This window comes from Tarenaya hassleriana, unplaced genomic scaffold (genome assembly GCF_000463585.1).
Source record: "Tarenaya hassleriana unplaced genomic scaffold, ASM46358v1 Cleome75, whole genome shotgun sequence".
Lineage (NCBI taxonomy): Eukaryota > Viridiplantae > Streptophyta > Magnoliopsida > Brassicales > Cleomaceae > Tarenaya > Tarenaya hassleriana.
Window position 1 is genome coordinate 263,336 of NW_010970030.1, and position 16,723 is coordinate 280,058.

Here is a 16,723-nt window from a genome sequence, read left to right on the forward strand (position 1 = left end):
TGCCCGCCGCTCCTGGACCGAAAGATCAGAAATCGGAGGGGCAGAGGAAGGGGGATACTGAGGCTGGTGGGGTTGCAAATGGGGATTGGCCTGAACAGCTTGGGCAGTGACTTGGGCTAGAGCCTGTTGGTGCGTCATTCCGAATGCTCCCTGCACAATTATCCCATAATGTTAGAACTTGTCAGCTGATTGTACAACAGGAAGACAAATCCATGGCACCAAACATACAAGTTCTCCAAAATTCTAAGGAAATATCTTCAGACAAGCCCTAAGACAATAACACCCTCTCCTTTCATCCAAAAGTTTCTGTTTTGTATGTTCAATCCAGATGCCCGGTTTTTGGAAGGAAATTGCTACTGCTAACACAACTCAAAGACTGGATGTCGGATTCAGGATCAGTGTAGGTCTAAAATGAGTGAACTTTTCTATTCAATTTCCCTGCAAAATGGTCAAGAATCCATGATTTGGCATATATTTCCAAAGGCCGGGGGTTTAGCTGGTTTTGTTTTATTTTCTCAGCAGCCAAACACACCCATAAGCCGAGAGAAACCAGACCGGAAACAACACGTCAGGGAAATCCGGAAAGTCCAAAACTTGATGGTTTTCCGTAAGTAGAATTTCGACGGCAAACAACGAATCAGCGATCGGGAAAAAAGCTTCACCTGAACGGGCGAGAAAAGACCCAGAAAGCTCGGCGAATCCAGCAGCGTCGCCGGACTCAGACCCGGCGGCACGGTGAACATCGCCGGCGGCTGCGTTATCATCAACCCCGTCGGCCTGCTCTGCTTGAACCTCGGGTCCACCTCGCCTGAGCTATTCCCTCCGCCGCCGTCTCCGGAGCTCTCAGGCCTCTGCTGCGACGCCACCGCCGCAGCAGCCGCCGGAGAGGCCATGGCTCCGGCTAGGAGCTGAGAGAAGGACTTGAACTCATCGGAATCGGAGAACAAGTTGGAGACCAGAGTCATGGGGCCGGGGCTGAACCCTGAGCCGCCGTTGAAGAAGACATCGCCGAAGGGACGCGGCGGCAGAGATATCGTCGGCCGCGGCGGAGCTCTGCCGGAGGACTTCGACGTCGACGGTTGTTCTTCCTTCTCCGCCATCGGTTTTTCCCAAACGAACAGACAGGAAAAGATGGATTAAAAAACCACCAACCCTCAAAAAAAAAACTTTTTTTTATTGCTCCCTCTATCCTTTTTGTATATATCTTGTATGTATCCGTGTCGTATTTCTCTTCGCTTTTTCCTTTTCGGAGGTCCTTTAATGGAGGTTCCGGGAGTTTTCTTCTGTCCGGAGGCAGATCTGAAAAAAAAAAAAGAAAAACTGTGGCTTCGCAGTACAAAGTCCACGCAGCAGATATGAAAACGAAGCTCCCTCTCTCTCTCTCTCTCTCTCTCTCTCTCTCACATTTCTTTTTTTTTTCTGGTTATATAAACTAGTTTAATTTAATAAATAGTATTTCCCAAAAACAATTATAAGAAGGCTCTGTAAAAATAGACTTTTTGCCTGTAGAAAATTTATGAATCTAAACCCTATACTCACAATCTACAAGTCTAACAAGCTTTTAAATTTTAAAACAAGTAATTGAATCTGCATTTTAATAATTTAAATGGGGATTAAGGATTCATAACTTGTTTAGATATAATTGTTTAAAAGGTTGAGTTTATAGAAATTGGATTGTGGTACTTAATTCGAAAGTATCACACATGATACTTATTTTAATGCAAGATCCATATAATTTATCCCCTCAAAACTCATTATTAAATTTGAGTTTTATAATTTGTAGATAATAATCCTAGATCCTAACAGACCAAAAAAAAAAAAAAGACATGCCCTTTTTTTTTGTCTGCATTGTAAGATGTTGGATGAGATGAATCCCAATGCTCTGATTGGTCACTAGAGAGCTTTTTAAGCGCCTCCGTCGGTGTCCTAAATTACTGTTTCACCCCTACCCCGGAAAGTCAACAGCGGGATTCGTTCTCAACACGTTTCACCGATCACGTCATGCCACGTGGCAGTTTTCTCCGGATGGGCTTTATGGGCCTGGGAAAGTATGGACCTTTGGGCTATATATTTCATGCTCTGTGGCAAAGCGTAGGGACTAAATTTGAAGAAAGCAGCAAAATCATCGATGGTAGTTCGGACCATAAATATGCGTGGTACATATAGGCATGAATGAAATAAATGTGTCCAAATTATACCCCTTATCTATATTATATTTTATATTTGGTTTTAAAAAAACCCTTATCTATATTATATTTTATATTTTTTATAATTAAAAAAAAGAGAGAGAGAATAAGAGAAGGACGTGGGGGAGAGAGCTGGCAATGGCCAAGTTGACCCAATTGCTGTGGGGATGGAATTTGTTATTTTGTGAGTTATGAACAAATCAAAAAATAAAAATAAAAATCTGTGGGTTGCACGATGGGACGACAGTCACCGCAAATTTCATACATTGGTACATTAAAATTTTTATTTCCATTTGAGACCAACCACTGGACCATCCCTACATCGTCTTCTTCATGTTGTAGAATATGTATACGCAATGCAAGTATATACCTAGGCATGAAAAACACGCCCACATAATTTTCACAAACCCTAATACTAATAAAGCAAACCCTAATTCTTGAAACGTTTAAACCATGTAACAAAATCAAAGCATATCAAGTACGGATGCAGAGAGACGATATCGAGAAAAAAATCAGAACGAAAACCCTCGAATCATAATAATACACAGTTTCAAATCCGAAACAGGAAGGGGAAAAAAAAAAGCATGAGAAAATAATTTAAAGTTGGAAGCATATCATATAAGAGAGGAAGGTCACATAACTTTTTTTTTTTATGAAAATAAAAAATTGTTCATAAGACTGTTGAGTGCCTCCGATCTGAATCTCAGGACATAAGATGAAACCTTGTCGGCAAGAACGCATGGTCTAGTTCTTGGGGCCAATGTCCTTGAGACCACAGATCTGCTCCTCTCCCATGGCCGACATCACAGACACCACAAGATCCTTTCCATCATCGAACCCTGACTTGATCTATTCAAACACAATGGTTACTTCATATGTTAATGTTCCACCCGATTAAGATACCCGAATTTCGGTATCGCATAAATCTATAAGCAGAAGAAATTGCACAAAAGAGACTGGTATTAGGGGATGAGTAGGCAACACTAACCTGACTGAGCAGAGACTCGTCGGTGGGGAGCCTTAGGTCATCCTTGGTGTTACCATTATCGGTCAGCAAGCTAACCTGCCAGTGGGTTAACAATTTGAAACCTGTTAAAAACGGTTCTACCACATTGCATACTAAGTGATTCGGCATTCAAAAAAAAGCAGAGGAAGTTCATACAAATCCATCTTCAGAGATGTCAATCAGCTGGTAATCGGTACGGTTGACGTGTGGAACCTGATCAGTTTCAGAAACACAGAATCTCATATGGGAAGAAGACAGAACAATGATGATCAGCAGACAAAACTAAACAGAAGATGACACTTACGTCACAGTTATGGGAAGAGGGAACGATATCTTCCAGCTTCTTGCCGTTGAAGATATCTATAGCGACAAAGTGACATTTAGCATGGCCATGCTTGCCGGTCTTCGAGGTTGAAACCTCAACAACCTACACACAACGTGGAATGATCGGTCATCAACAATACTCGCAAGTTCTCGTATCATTAAGGAATCAAAAGCTCTTGACATGAAGAGAAGAACACGGAAGCATAACAAAGACACCCAATTCGCAACTCAAATACAGCACTAACATCAGTTTTAAGTCAACAATTTGATTATACGCGTAAACAATGCTATCATCAATCCAGTAAAATCATCAATCGGTAAGACACCAATGCATTAGAGAGACAAGATTGGATTGATGATAAATAACATGAACAAGGTAACGCCTGTCAGAACGGTGATATCGAAATTATTATGGGCACTGCCGAAAAAACGCATACTTGTAACCTTAAGCAAGCATTGCAAGGGACGAATCTCCTCTATCAAACCGCTTAAAGAAGACATCTAGCAAAAGTTCGTTCAATCGGACAACCCAGGTAATCGATCCTATTACCGATCTATCCAGACGAAATGAAATCAGACAAAACTAAAAAAAATCGAATAGAACAAGACGAGAAAGGATCAGAACTCGCGAGAACGAATTGAGCCTATAGAAATGAATGAAACCCGACGGAATCCGATCGAATCATGAGGAGGAGTACATGCGAATTCACAGATATAAGATAAGAAAGAAGGATTTTAGAACCAACCTTGCAAGGACGTCCCTTGATGACGATGTAACCGTTCTTACGGATGGTTCCAGCCTGTTGAGGGTAAGTCTTCGAAGCTCCGGCGTCGGCCTTCGACTCAAAGTGGTGCTCCTCGTCCGACATAGTTGCAGAACACAAGAGCTTCGAAGCCGAGGAAAGAGATTTGCAAGAGAATCGAGAAACACTAACAGACGATGGGAGGCTGGAGAATGAAAACGTAGGGGGAGAGACAGAGATTTGGCTTTTATATAAAGGCGTCTAGGGTTTTTGTTGGATAGGGACCATGATTCTCTTTTCGGACCGTTGGATCAAGGAATAAGATGTACGGTCCAAATTCGCTGTCCTTTTTTGGGGATAAATCACAGACAGACTCCCAAACAGGGCGCTGATTTTCACTAAACCTCTTTAAATTACAAAGTATTTTATCCTGAATTGTAATAATGAGAAATTTTGATAAAGTTATATATTTTTATTTAGCCCAAAACTAATTTAAGAGATTGAATTCCTTAATTTATCTTTGACTTAAATTACGTTAAATGAGAAAGTAAACAAGGTATTTCATAAAATTAGTATCAGAAAAAAAAAAAGTATTTTCAATTGGGTTCTTCCGGCTAAATATTTTGGGCTTTCTATGGGCTTCGCATATTTAAGCAGAAAATTCATGTATTAGCCCATGGACTTTTAACCAAATCAACAAAAGTAATTTGTAATTTAAATTATCAAGTAATAATATATCTTATTTTATATAAAAAAAAGTAGGCATAAATTTGTGGGACAAAGTTGAAGTCAAACTTGGTTGAATGGACGGAGTTTTTAACTATTTTAATTAAAAATTAAAAATTTTATTTTTTTAGATTTATAAATACTAAAAAATTAGAGAAAAAAAACAAAAATAAAAATCTAAAAATAAAAACTACTATTTGACCCTATATTTAATTTTTTTTTTTAAAAAAAGGAATTGAGCGTTAAATTAAACTAATTTATTAGTGTAGTCCGGATATTAGACAAGGGCGGGCCAGTCAGCTACTACTTTCTTTAGAGGGGGACGGGGAAACGGAAGGAGATTGTGGCAGGTGATGTAATTTTGTTGAATTATAGGGCTCATTATTTTTGGGGAAAGAGAGAGAATCCGCCGCAAATGTATCCATTACGATTACATAAATGTACATTTATGGTCATTCTCTAGGGCGATTATTATTTTACCCGTTATACCCTTTCAGTGTTCCTTTTATTTCGCTTTTATCCTCCACACAGATTATTTACAAAAACAAATTATTTTTTTCACCTCCGACCGAGATTAAAAAAAAAAACTACAAAACAATATATCCTCCAAAAATTATTCACCCACAAAATAAAATAAATGAAATTACAAAATTAGATGAGAATCTGAGTTTTGAACGGAATTTGTCCGATTGAGATAATTTACCAAAATCATTGCCACTAGGAATTTGAAGCTTTTGGAGGGGCGTTTTATTTGATTGTGGCCCAAATTATATGGTTTCCATTAATGCCCTTTACCATGGGATGCGCATCTTTGTTTGACTAGCAGACAAGAAAACTATATTTTTTTTTGGTAAAAAAAAAAACTATAATTAGTAATTGAATAAAACTATTTTACATTCGGATATGATTAACAAATATAATTTATATTCATTGAATAAAAATTATGGCCCTTATAGACTTATGGGCTGATAATATATAATTTATTTTACATAAATACAAAGTAATCATATAATACAGAATGCATATTTTCTATAAGAAATTCAAGTAGAATTAGAAGGGAACAAAGGGGGAGTCAGTGGGATAGGAGTGGGGAAGAGTTTTACTCTTCCCAATATCGAGATCTATATGTGTCGGATATAATTTAGGAATATTATTATTTTTTTATTAGAGAGCTTATATAAAATATATCAATTGGACGGTACTTATTGATGAATTTTATACGATTATAATATACTTTTTTTTTAAACCAAAAAATGGCAATTGGTCTCCTCAATATCCCATCAGGTACTTTTCAGTTGCACCACACAATCAAACTGTTAACATTTTAATTCAAATGCATAAAATGGGATAGTAATTTAATTGCATAGCATATGATTTTACTCGAATTAAATTTGATATATAAAGTAATTAAAGATGATTTTTGAAAACAAATTAACTGATTAAATTTGAACCAAATTTTTATAAAATAGTAATAAATATAAATAAATCTAATTGGGCCCCACCATAAAACCTATGATGCGATGCGACCCTTGACTCTGACGTGGCTTCGCAGATCAATCACAGCTTATTTCCCCTAATGAAAATGACATTTTCCAATGTATATTTATTTAGGACCACTTTACAAAGACTAATCCCAAAACGTATGTAGAAAATCATAATTAAAAACGGAAAACCGTCACGATTTCTTTTTGTCTAAATTCATAATCTACTAAAATAAATAAATAGAAACCTAGTTGGGGTTTTACAACAAAAATCGAAAATTGGCATAAATTTTTATTTTACATGCATAATTTTAAAATAACGATACATTACGTGTTTGTTATTACACATGTTTCGTCTGTTTTTTTCCTTTGTCATGAAGCATGGGTGATGATGGTTGCTATTGGATGCGACCAACCATCATCATCCATGTAGTTTCATCAGAAACCACATATGATTTTGATGTTGCATTATATATGCCCACACACATTATATATTTATATACGTATATAGTCACGTAGATAACGTGTCGGTGGATGGTCGGGTGATGACATATAATCGGTAACATTTACAATTTTCCTTACAGTATCATAAAGTAAAAAGGTCGGGCGATGATAATTGTATGATATAGTTTAATAAGTATATTGTTTCTATCCAACATGGGATGGGATGGTCGAGTTGTTGGCATAGTCAAGTGTTCGATTATTCGGTGGAAAAAAATATGATTTCTGGTCAAAAGATCCATATACAAATATTGGTCTCGAACCGGTGAATTTATCTAATCAGCTCATCCGAATGATAGTATTTAAGGTTTCCGTTATAAGGAAAAAAAATGTATTGTTTTTACAATTTATTTTTTTATCTGATTTATTCACTCTCATTGATAATCTATAATTTTATATATTCATAATACAAAACTGTCACAATTTTCATAAAATCAGATGGATGTTTCGAATACAAACTTTAAAAAGTAATTATACACAATCCAAAAAATAAAACAAATCATTATTTTTTTTGACAAGTTTTCTGTTTAAATAAAAATTTTGCAGTTGTCAATAATATATTTTAAATCGAAGACTTTTTTTTATAGGTATGATAGATTCGGAATTTTTTAATGATAATATTCTGGTTTGAGTATAATAATTTATGGTATTTGTTATGTAAATATAATCTTGGTATGTTGCAAATTGACAATATATGTTGTTTTACAATAGTTTATAGTTTTTAGAAATGTAAAAATAACATTTAAATATCTAATTTTTTATAAAAACATCCCATATAAATATTCAAATTATAAAACTTTTTATATAAATACATGAATTTTTAAAAAAATCTATAAAAATATTTAATTTTTAAATTTTTTCCAAATAAAATTCAAAATTTTTTAACGAGTTTGACTATTTGAAAATAAGTGAATTTTGGATTTTTTTTTTTTAAATCTAGATTTTTTATATCAATTTTGAAAAGTTTAGATATTTTTATAAAAATGTTATAGTTTAGATATTTACGTGAGATTTTTATAAAAATTTAGGTATTTATATGTGATTGTTTAAAAATAAATTAAAGATGAAAGAAGGAAAAAGCGACGACGTTTTGACGGTTTCAGAAAGCGTGTGTTAAAAAAGGAAGCCACGTGGAGGATTTCAATATAAATTGCTTTAGAAAAAAAAAACCCGGCTTTAACCGCTTACTGAAACAAAAGGATCAACCAGTCTCTGCACCAAAGGGCAAAGGACGACGTGATCCCATTCTCGTAATTATTTATAACTTCAAGGGTTTATATAGAAACTCACCAGACAATTGGGACCCACGCAGTTTAGTTGGTTAAATTACAGCTTAAATGTTGCAATTGATTGAATTTTGGGATATTATCATTATTATTATTATTTTTTTGATTTGATGATTTTCAATCACATGACTTGAAGAATGATTTTAGAGAAAATACCAAAAAAAGAAAAACGTGGAACATAATTAAATAAATAAAATGGATGTGAAGCTTGAGTCATGGAATCATTTGCAATATAAGATTTGTCGAAATCTGATTGCTGCGGCGGAGATTTATTGGACTAAGCCAAAAAAATATCTCACCAATTTCCATATTTCTATTTTATTTTATTTTATTATATTTAAATAAAAATGTAAATGGTTAATTATTATATTCAATCACAAAGTGCAGAAAAGAAAGGGCGAGGAAGGTGGAGAGAATCTAGAAAAAAAAAAATACCCATTTCTTTCTCTTCCTTCTTCTTCCAACGACTGTATTTTTTCTTGAATTTAAATATATAAAAATATATGTTATATATATATATATATATATTTAGAAGATATTGCAATAATAAAAAAGCGGAGAGAATGAAAAGCGAGGAATAAAAGGAGGAGAAGACCGGATGTTGACAAATTATTCATGTCACTGTTCTTGAAGGGTCGTGTTTGTGTGATTTTCTCATACGGGAATCTCTCTCTCTCTCTCTCTCTCTCTACCAGATCAAAAGCAAGGGAATTTCCGTTTTCTCCCCTGCAGATTTTGTGTTGTTTTTGTTTTTTGTCTCAGAGAGAGAGAGAGAGTGTGTGTGTGGCCCAGTGGATCGAAGATGACGATCTGAGTTTTTTTTTCCTTCTTTAATGGTGTTTCAGCTATAAATATATCCTCGTTTTCCCACAATTTTTTTTGTTGGGTTTCGAATTCACCCGAGGTTCGTATCTTCTCTGTCGAAGCTTTTCGAATCCGATTTTTTTTTTCCTGGGAAAGTGTCGAGGGTGTGGGTCTGAGGTAAAATTCCATGTCCTGAAACTTCATAATCTGATTGATTGTCTGGTTTTTCCTCCTGGGATTTATACGTTTTCCTGTACCCTTCACGCTCATTCCGTAGATTCTCTGTATCTAGCTTCGATAAACTTGGGTTTCGGCTGGATAGATCTCTCTCGTCGTTGCGTTGCGTGGGGAATCATATCTACATCTCTTGTTCAGATGCTTCGGTTATCTTCTCTGGTGAATCGTTTTGATGTACTGTATGGTGTGTATAGTTTAAGGTTCTTGTTTATGGTGTTCGTGGTGGCGGCTTTGGTCTGTTCTGTGCAAGCTGTAAGAACGTTAACAAAGGTTTGTTCTGTTGTAAGGATTGTGGGTATACTGTTCTAGAAACCAGGTTTAGCTTCTGTTAGCACTTGCCTTAGGAGTTTCAATGCGAGAGATGGTGTATTGTCTTGATGATGGTTTAAGTTCTCGGACTTTGTGTTCTTGTTTTCTTGTCAAGCCTTTTGCATGATCAAGATTTTGAGGGTTAGTGATGGTTCAGATGGTAAAGCTGTGTTTGGTAAAGTTTTGGGTCATTTGTTATTTGGATTACGTATAAGAAACCGAGGTTTTGGATTTCATTTTCAGGAATGGCAACAAAAGTGCAATGTGAAAACTTATTGTCCGGATATCACTTTATGAGGGATCTGAACGAAGATTCCAGTGGATGTAGCTGGACGTTTCACTACGTTGATGACAAAACCTCAGGGAATAATGGTCAGTCCTGCAATGGTTTCCCGTCGAGGAATATGGCAGATCCATGTTTCGGGTACGAGAAAGATGTTATGAGAAGGACAATGCTCGAGCACGAGGCTGTGTTTAGAAGTCAGGTACTCTTCTTCTGAAACTCCATTACCCTCTATTAGGAGGATTCAGCTCTACTTAAATTCTTTTTTGGTTCAAACTGAATCTTGGATCAGGTGTGTCAACTTCACCGCCTGTACAGAACTCAGAGGGACATTATGAATGAGTTGAAGAGGAAAGAGTCGAGTAGAGACCGGGTTCCTGTTGAGGCATCGTTTTCATTGACCCCCTTACTGTCTCAAGTTACTTACGATGATGCCCGGAAATGGAAAATGCCTGATTTCCCAGTTTATGATAGACCATCCATGTCGGTGGTTGAGGATAATGGTATTGGTCACTCCCCAATTAGTTCGAGGAAAGGAAGCAATTCTCAAGTTGGTTCGAGGGATGTTGAATTATTGGAGGTTAGACCAGTGAAAGTTAGGAAAAAGATGATAGATCTTCATCTTCCGGCTGATGAGTACATCGACACTGAAGAAACCATTGAGTTTAAAGGTAACAGAACTGGTGGTATACCAGGTCATCTTCCTAATGGAGATGTGAAAACCGAATTTCCGGGAGATTCTTTGAGAATGAGTGCTGATTTTAGGCGCAGCAATGGTTTGGCTGACTTGAATGAACCGGTTAAGGCTCAAGAACCAAATGGATTTGCATGCGGATATTTTGAAGGCCAAGATCTCTGCGATGGAAGGAAGATACTATCGATAAGTTCGACAAAGGAACATCTATCCACCATCTCTCTACGTTCAGACAAGTATGAGAGTCAGAAAGTTTGGCCATCTCGATCTTTAGGACCCGGTAACATGTTCCATCGAGATAAAATGTTACTGTAGGGGGTTCAGTGTCATATTATCCAAGAATTTCCTTTTCGGGTTTTACACGGGTTGTATTCTTTTCAATGTTATAACATTGTTTCTTTATGTATTACAGGTCATTATTCCAGCATCCATAAGTCCATTCCTCCATTTCTTCAACCGGGGAAAGCACTGGATGTGGATTCAGCCCACAATTCCCGAGAAGTTATGGGGTTTCCTCACTCGGGCCCAAGAAATGTCGAGAGTTGGAGAGAGAGAACGTTTATTGATCTAGAAGCTGATACAAGTAGTCATGAACTCATCCATAAAGATCGCTTGGAATCAAGCGTGGCTTCTAATGCATATCATAGCTTGCAACCCTGTAATCCTCCATCGAACCATTTCTGTTCATCTCGGGGAAATCCTAGTTTTGGCTTCCCTCGGAAAGCTGCATCGGCTCAGATGCTTCCGTTCCAAAACTTCTCTGACACGATGAGTGGTGATGATCAGAAACAGGGGTTTCTCATGGACAGATTACAGTCTGATGGAAATTCTAGATTTAACACGGGGTCTGGGAATAGTAGCTGGTTAAACCAGAACGGGTTTTACCACGAGTCCTCTGCTCCCAAAGAAAATCAGTTGAACTTTCCGGGTATAGACTGTAACTATTTGAACAGGAGAAGTGATTTCAGCCCAGCAAACGTATGTCGGGATTCAGATGACTCAGAGATGAAGAAAGAAGGATATCCAGCAACTTTACCGTGGCTAAGTTCCAAACCTGCCTGTAAGAGCGAGATAGTCGATAGGCAGCGGGATCCTAAGACCGGTGGTATTCCGAATTCGTTGGCACTCGAAGATGACCCGAGAAACAAACTTCAGAATCATGTTTGTTCCGAGAGTTTGAAATCTGATCCTTGTTCCAATCACTCGGGAACTAAGAAGATAGATGCTAGTGATTCCTCCGCTAATAGAAAAATTCTCGGGCGTCCCATTCTTGATGAACCTTGTAGTTATGGAGATCGATTGAATGCAGGAAAAGGTAAGGGGCATAACGTTAGGATGATGCTGGACATCAACATTCCGGCTTCTCTCTCAGATCACGAAGATTGGAAAACAGAGGATCAAACCGGGACAAAGATTTCTTCTGGTTTTAGGTTTTTTCAGATTGACTTGAATGTTTCTGTCAGCGATGATGATCACGGCTCAAGATTGGATGCGAAAGTACCCGTGATAGATCTGGAAGCACCTCCTGTTCCTGAATCTGATGAAGATGTATGGGAGGAGAATTCATCGGTGAAACCACCCGAGGAAACTCAGAAACAACAGGAAGATCTCGAGAAAATGGCAGCAGACACAATAGTTTCTTTCTCTTTAGCTTGTGATCTCAGAGATACAGAAAATGAGGTGGTTGCTTGTCATGATTCTTCATTAGAAGCTTTTGAAAACATCCTGCAATGGTTTGCAGAGACGATACACGCTCATGGAGAGAGGAATCTTGACCAAAAGCTCGATACGTCATCATCTTCCACTGGAGAGGTTGATTACTTTGAGTTAATGACATTGAAGCTACCCGAGGTAACGGAAGACGAGTACATGCCCAAGCCATCGGTTCCTGAAGATCTCGAACTCGTGGAACCGTCAAGACCAGCTTCGATTACGGGCCAAAGACCTAGGAGAGGAAACACGAGGAGGGGAAGGCAGCGTCTGGATTTCCAAAGGGACATTCTCCCGGGACTAACGTCTCTATCGAGGCACGAAGTAACGGAGGATATCCAGACGTTCGATGGCTTCATGAGAGCAATGGGAATCACATGGACATCCAGTTTGGCAAGGCGGAAAACGGGCTCGACCCGAGGAAGGAAAAGGCTCGTAGCAGCAGCCAATCCTCCATCGCTACCTCCTACCCGAAACCCGTCTACCTCCTCCATTCAACAACATCTGACCAACAATAATAACAGCAGCAATGGCAATATGGAGACGGGTTTGGAAGATCGAAGCCTCGGGGGATGGGGGAAGATGACGAGAAGGCCGAGAAGACAGCGATGTTGTGCTGGCAACCGTTCGTACAGGACGTTCGCTTGATAAATACATCGATACCGATACTGATTCTTTTTTCGAACGATGAATCATGGTAGAGAAGGTGAAGATGGATATTGTTGATGTACTTTACTCTCTTTTTTTTCCTTATCCTTTTGTTCAGTAACTCTGATCCTCGTTTTTACTATTTGTTGTTACCTTTGGGGGTCGAGGCTGCTGCTTTTTCTCAACTTCTATGGGTATGGTAATTCAAATGAAGAGCTCTATGTCAATTTAATCATACTTCCTTGAAGGGTGTGGAATACACGCGCGGTAGAGGCGCGTATGGAAAAGATTTCGACCGAGTAAAAAAGGACTATGTTTGGGTTCAGCGAATCATTGCTCCTTGTTTGTTTTATATAAACTAGGGCTGGGCGTTTCGGTTCGGTTCTTCAGAATCGGATCAAACCGAATCGTTAAAACGGTATTTTTCCGATCCGAAATCGCTGTTATTTTTCGAACGGTACTATTTTTAGAGAACTGAATTTTTCCGGAACCGAACCGAACCGAACTGAACTTTAAAAATTCCAAAAAACCGAATATTTTTAAAGGAAATCTATCATTTTTTAAATAAAACCCGGAACCGAACCAAACCGATACCGAAACCGAACCGAACCGAATACAATAAAAAACTCGATTGGTACCTATTTTTGTAAAACCGAAAGAACCAAACCGATTTATTCCGTCCCGAACCCGAACCTTTTCTCAAAACGCCCACTCCTAATATAAACCGTGTAATTATTTCATTTTTCATGTCCCACCAACCCTCTTATATTATTGGTCCGCCCTTTCGCAATCTGTCCCATCTTTTTTCGTTACAGGGCACATTAACTTTTCGATTTCCTGTTTTCTAGCAAAAACAACTCTCACTTTACCAACCCTTAAAAAGCAATTTGATTATTATATCAAGAATGCTAATAGTACCGGTTAATTTAAATCAAGGGATAAACCCATAAAAATTCACAAACTTGAAAATCCATGGAAAATAAATTCCTAAACAAATAGGTTAGAATAATAATTTTCGAATTTGAGAAATATGGAAATATAAATTCCGAACTTGAGAAATGTTGCCGTGATAAATTTTGACCGATGTTGACTAATTAAAGTGTCAAATATTATCCTACATGACTAGTGATACATCAGACTTTTTGTCACGTATCCAAAATCGAAAATATTTAACGATGTTTAATGAACCATACCAAATCGGGTTTTATTTAACCAAACCAAATTAGCTAAAAATCTACTATTCATCTTCTTCTTCGATTAAGATTTTGAAACCTTAATCTTCGTCATCACTTTTGCAGACATTATAAAATGATTGCCTAAATGAAAAGAACAAAAATTTCTCTCTGTACTTCTTTATTTACAATTTGACTTTCAATCTTGCCCGAAAATATCATGTGTGGACAATCCTACATTTTTTTAAAAATAGAAATTCTTTCTTCACACAACCGCTATGGAAACAATTGGTTAGGTAGACCCCAATCGAGGTTGCATATGTTATATTAGTTATTACTACTCGTAACTAGGGGTGAACACGAGTCGGATAACCAAAAAAATTGGGGTATTTGGATTTGGATCCAAAAGGCTCAGGTATTTAATTATAAGATTTGTATCCGGTATTTGGGATTTACGAGTATCCGGGGTATGAGTATCCAGAATAATGGTCAGATACTCGCGGGTATCCGGATACAGATTTATTTAAGAAAAAACAATAATATTTATATACAAAATTTTCAAAAAACTAAAGATATATTTATAAAAATGGATGAATTACGATAAAAATATGAGATAATAAGAGATAAATAATATTAAATTTAGTTTTTTTAGATAATATTAAAAAATGTGAAATTATTTAATCTAAAATAATTATATTTTATAAAAATATTATATAATATAAGATATAATTATTTATAATCATACTAGTCGGATATCCGCGGATATCCATTTTTAAAAATTCTATTATCCGGATTTGGATTCAGATTTACGGGTATTGAAAAATCCAGATATGGATTTGGATTTGCAATTTGTGAGTACTCTAAAATCGGGTATCCGCGAGACGAGTATCCGACGGATACCCGATTTTCGGGTATTTGTGCCCACCCCTACTCGTAACTAGGGATTTGATAAGCTTATGACAAAGTTTACCATGTAAAATATAATCTGATGGTTTTCGATAACTTTATGAAAACTCACCAGAATTGGATACGATTTTACATAATTCAAACAATTCGAAAATAATATATATATCAAATAAAAATGGTACCTAAATCTATTTTGCAGCGGAAGAACTTGGAAGAACAAACTAAATAGTTTCGTTGTTTGTTTTCTCTCCTTTCACCCTAACTTTGATAGTTTTTTCGATAGATGAAAAATATGAATCAAATGTCCATTATTTATAGGGTAAGGAGAGAGGAATAAACTTAAATATCCATAAACTTTAATACCATAATAAACTCATTTCCATCAATGAAGTCAAGATGATATTGAAGTTAAAAAAAATCCAAAATTACATGGTTATCCAGAATAATGCTCGAATACTCGCGGGAATGTGGATCCGGATTTATTTAAGAAAAAACAATAATATTTATATACAAAATTTTCAAAAAATCAATATATATTTATAAAAATGGATGAATTACGATAAAAATATAAGATAATAAGAGATAAATAATAATAAATTTAGTTTTTTAAGATAATATTAAAAAATATAAAATTATTTAACTAAAATAATTATATTTTTTAAAAATATTATATAAATATAAGATATAATAAATTTTATAATCATATTAGTCGGGTATCCGTGGGTACCCGCTTTTAAAAATTTTATTATCCGGATTTGGATTCAGATTTAGGTGTATTGAAAAATCCGGATTTGGATTTGGATTTGAAAATTACGAGTACCCTGAAATCGGGTATCCGCGAGACGAGTATCTGATATATACCCGATTTTCGGGTATTTGTGTCCACCCATACTTGTAACTAGGGATTTGATAAGTTTATGAAAAAGTTTACCATTGCGAGATAAATCAAGATAAAGCGGATGATTCTTACCTCAGAGGCCTCTATATCTGATTTACCACTGCGAGCAAGACTAAAGCTTTTTTTGTTTCCAACGATGGTCTCAAAAATCATTTCGTAGTAAAAAAACAAAAAAAAATGGAGACGAAAAAAATCGAATTTTAAGATTCTGAAATAGTTATGGTTAGGGGTGGGCGAATGGTCGGTTACGGGTTAATCGGTTATGGTTATTTCGGGTTTAGTTATTTCGGATTATTAAAACTCATAACCAAACGGTTAATTAATTTTATTCGGTTCGGTTTGGTTTGGTTAGTTTCTGGTTCGATTTGACTCGGTTTTGTCTATTTAAAACTATAACCAAATAAAGATTCGGTTCGATTCGATTTGGGTTCGGTTATAATATTTAAAAAATCAATTCATTTATAATTAAAAATATTCAAATAAAATATAATATAAAATATTATCGTAATTATTTTAAAATATAAAATAATAATATCTAAAATTCATATTTTGATATAAAACTATAAAATAAATAAATATCATTTTTTTTCTAATGTTTATATCACACAAACTTTAAAAACAATAATAACAATGATAAAATACGTTTAAAATATAATAAAACAATGATTAAATCAAGAATATAAACATTCATATATGTATATAAATATATATAAATGAAGATATATAAACGGTTCGGGTTCGGTTAATTCGGTTTATAAAAATTTATAACCAAACGGTTAATAATTTTTAATCGGTTCGGTTCGGTTCGG

The 16,723-nt window shown here is 36.0% G+C and overlaps 3 protein-coding genes across 6 annotated transcripts in view; 1 reads left to right on the plus strand and 2 right to left on the minus strand.

Moving 5' to 3' along the window:
- Positions 1-1,396, minus strand: part of LOC104801812 (probable WRKY transcription factor 4) — a 2,972-nt gene extending 1,576 nt beyond the window's left edge. Inside the window, exons 1-2 of the mRNA XM_010525176.1 lie at positions 663-1,396; positions 2-150 (exon numbers count right to left, since the gene is read on the minus strand). Of these exons, the coding sequence (XP_010523478.1) occupies positions 2-150; positions 663-1,100 (587 nt within the window). The 5' untranslated portion in view covers positions 1,101-1,396. The remainder of the gene's footprint in view (position 1; positions 151-662) is intronic.
- A 1,290-nt stretch (positions 1,397-2,686) lies between these two features.
- On the minus strand, positions 2,687-4,483 carry LOC104801813 (eukaryotic translation initiation factor 5A-4-like). Its single transcript, XM_010525177.2, has 5 exons — positions 4,263-4,483; positions 3,497-3,619; positions 3,349-3,405; positions 3,175-3,249; positions 2,687-3,035 (listed from the first exon to the last, which is right to left on the minus strand). The coding sequence occupies exons 1-5, from the start codon at positions 4,383-4,385 to the stop codon at positions 2,931-2,933; spliced, it is 483 nt and encodes a 160-aa protein (XP_010523479.1). The 5' UTR covers positions 4,386-4,483; the 3' UTR covers positions 2,687-2,930.
- A 4,274-nt stretch (positions 4,484-8,757) lies between these two features.
- On the plus strand, positions 8,758-13,151 carry LOC104801814. Of its 4 annotated transcripts, none has more exons than XM_010525178.2 (4): positions 8,758-9,234; positions 9,847-10,088; positions 10,179-10,860; positions 10,993-13,151. In XM_010525178.2, exons 2-4 carry the CDS (start codon positions 9,849-9,851, stop codon positions 12,936-12,938), a joined length of 2,868 nt encoding a protein of 955 aa, XP_010523480.1. In that variant the 5' UTR covers positions 8,758-9,234; positions 9,847-9,848; the 3' UTR covers positions 12,939-13,151. The 4 variants fall into 4 exon arrangements, with proteins under 4 accessions (XP_010523480.1, XP_010523481.1, XP_010523482.1 ...); XM_010525179.2 differs by having other exon boundaries at positions 8,758-9,157; XM_010525180.1 differs by lacking the exon at positions 8,758-9,234 and adding an exon at positions 9,241-9,564.
- Positions 13,152-16,723: the final 3,572 nt, after the last annotated feature.

Excerpts from the sequence above, each read along its gene's own strand:
- LOC104801813 (XM_010525177.2), bottom strand. The coding sequence starts at position 4,385 with ATGTCGGACGAGGAGCACCACTTTGAGTCGAAGGCCGACGCCGGAGCT. Across the intron at positions 3,620-4,262 it reads TCAAGGGACGTCCTTGCAAG|GTTGTTGAGGTTTCAACCTC; the intron begins GTTGGTTCTAAA and ends CGTTGTGTGTAG. Across the intron at positions 3,406-3,496 it reads CCTCTTCCCATAACTGTGAC|GTTCCACACGTCAACCGTAC; the intron begins GTAAGTGTCATC and ends GAAACTGATCAG.
- LOC104801814 (XM_010525178.2), top strand. The coding sequence starts at position 9,849 with ATGGCAACAAAAGTGCAATGTGAAAACTTATTGTCCGGATATCACTTT. Across the intron at positions 10,089-10,178 it reads AGGCTGTGTTTAGAAGTCAG|GTGTGTCAACTTCACCGCCT; the intron begins GTACTCTTCTTC and ends ATCTTGGATCAG. Across the intron at positions 10,861-10,992 it reads ATCTCGATCTTTAGGACCCG|GTCATTATTCCAGCATCCAT; the intron begins GTAACATGTTCC and ends TATGTATTACAG.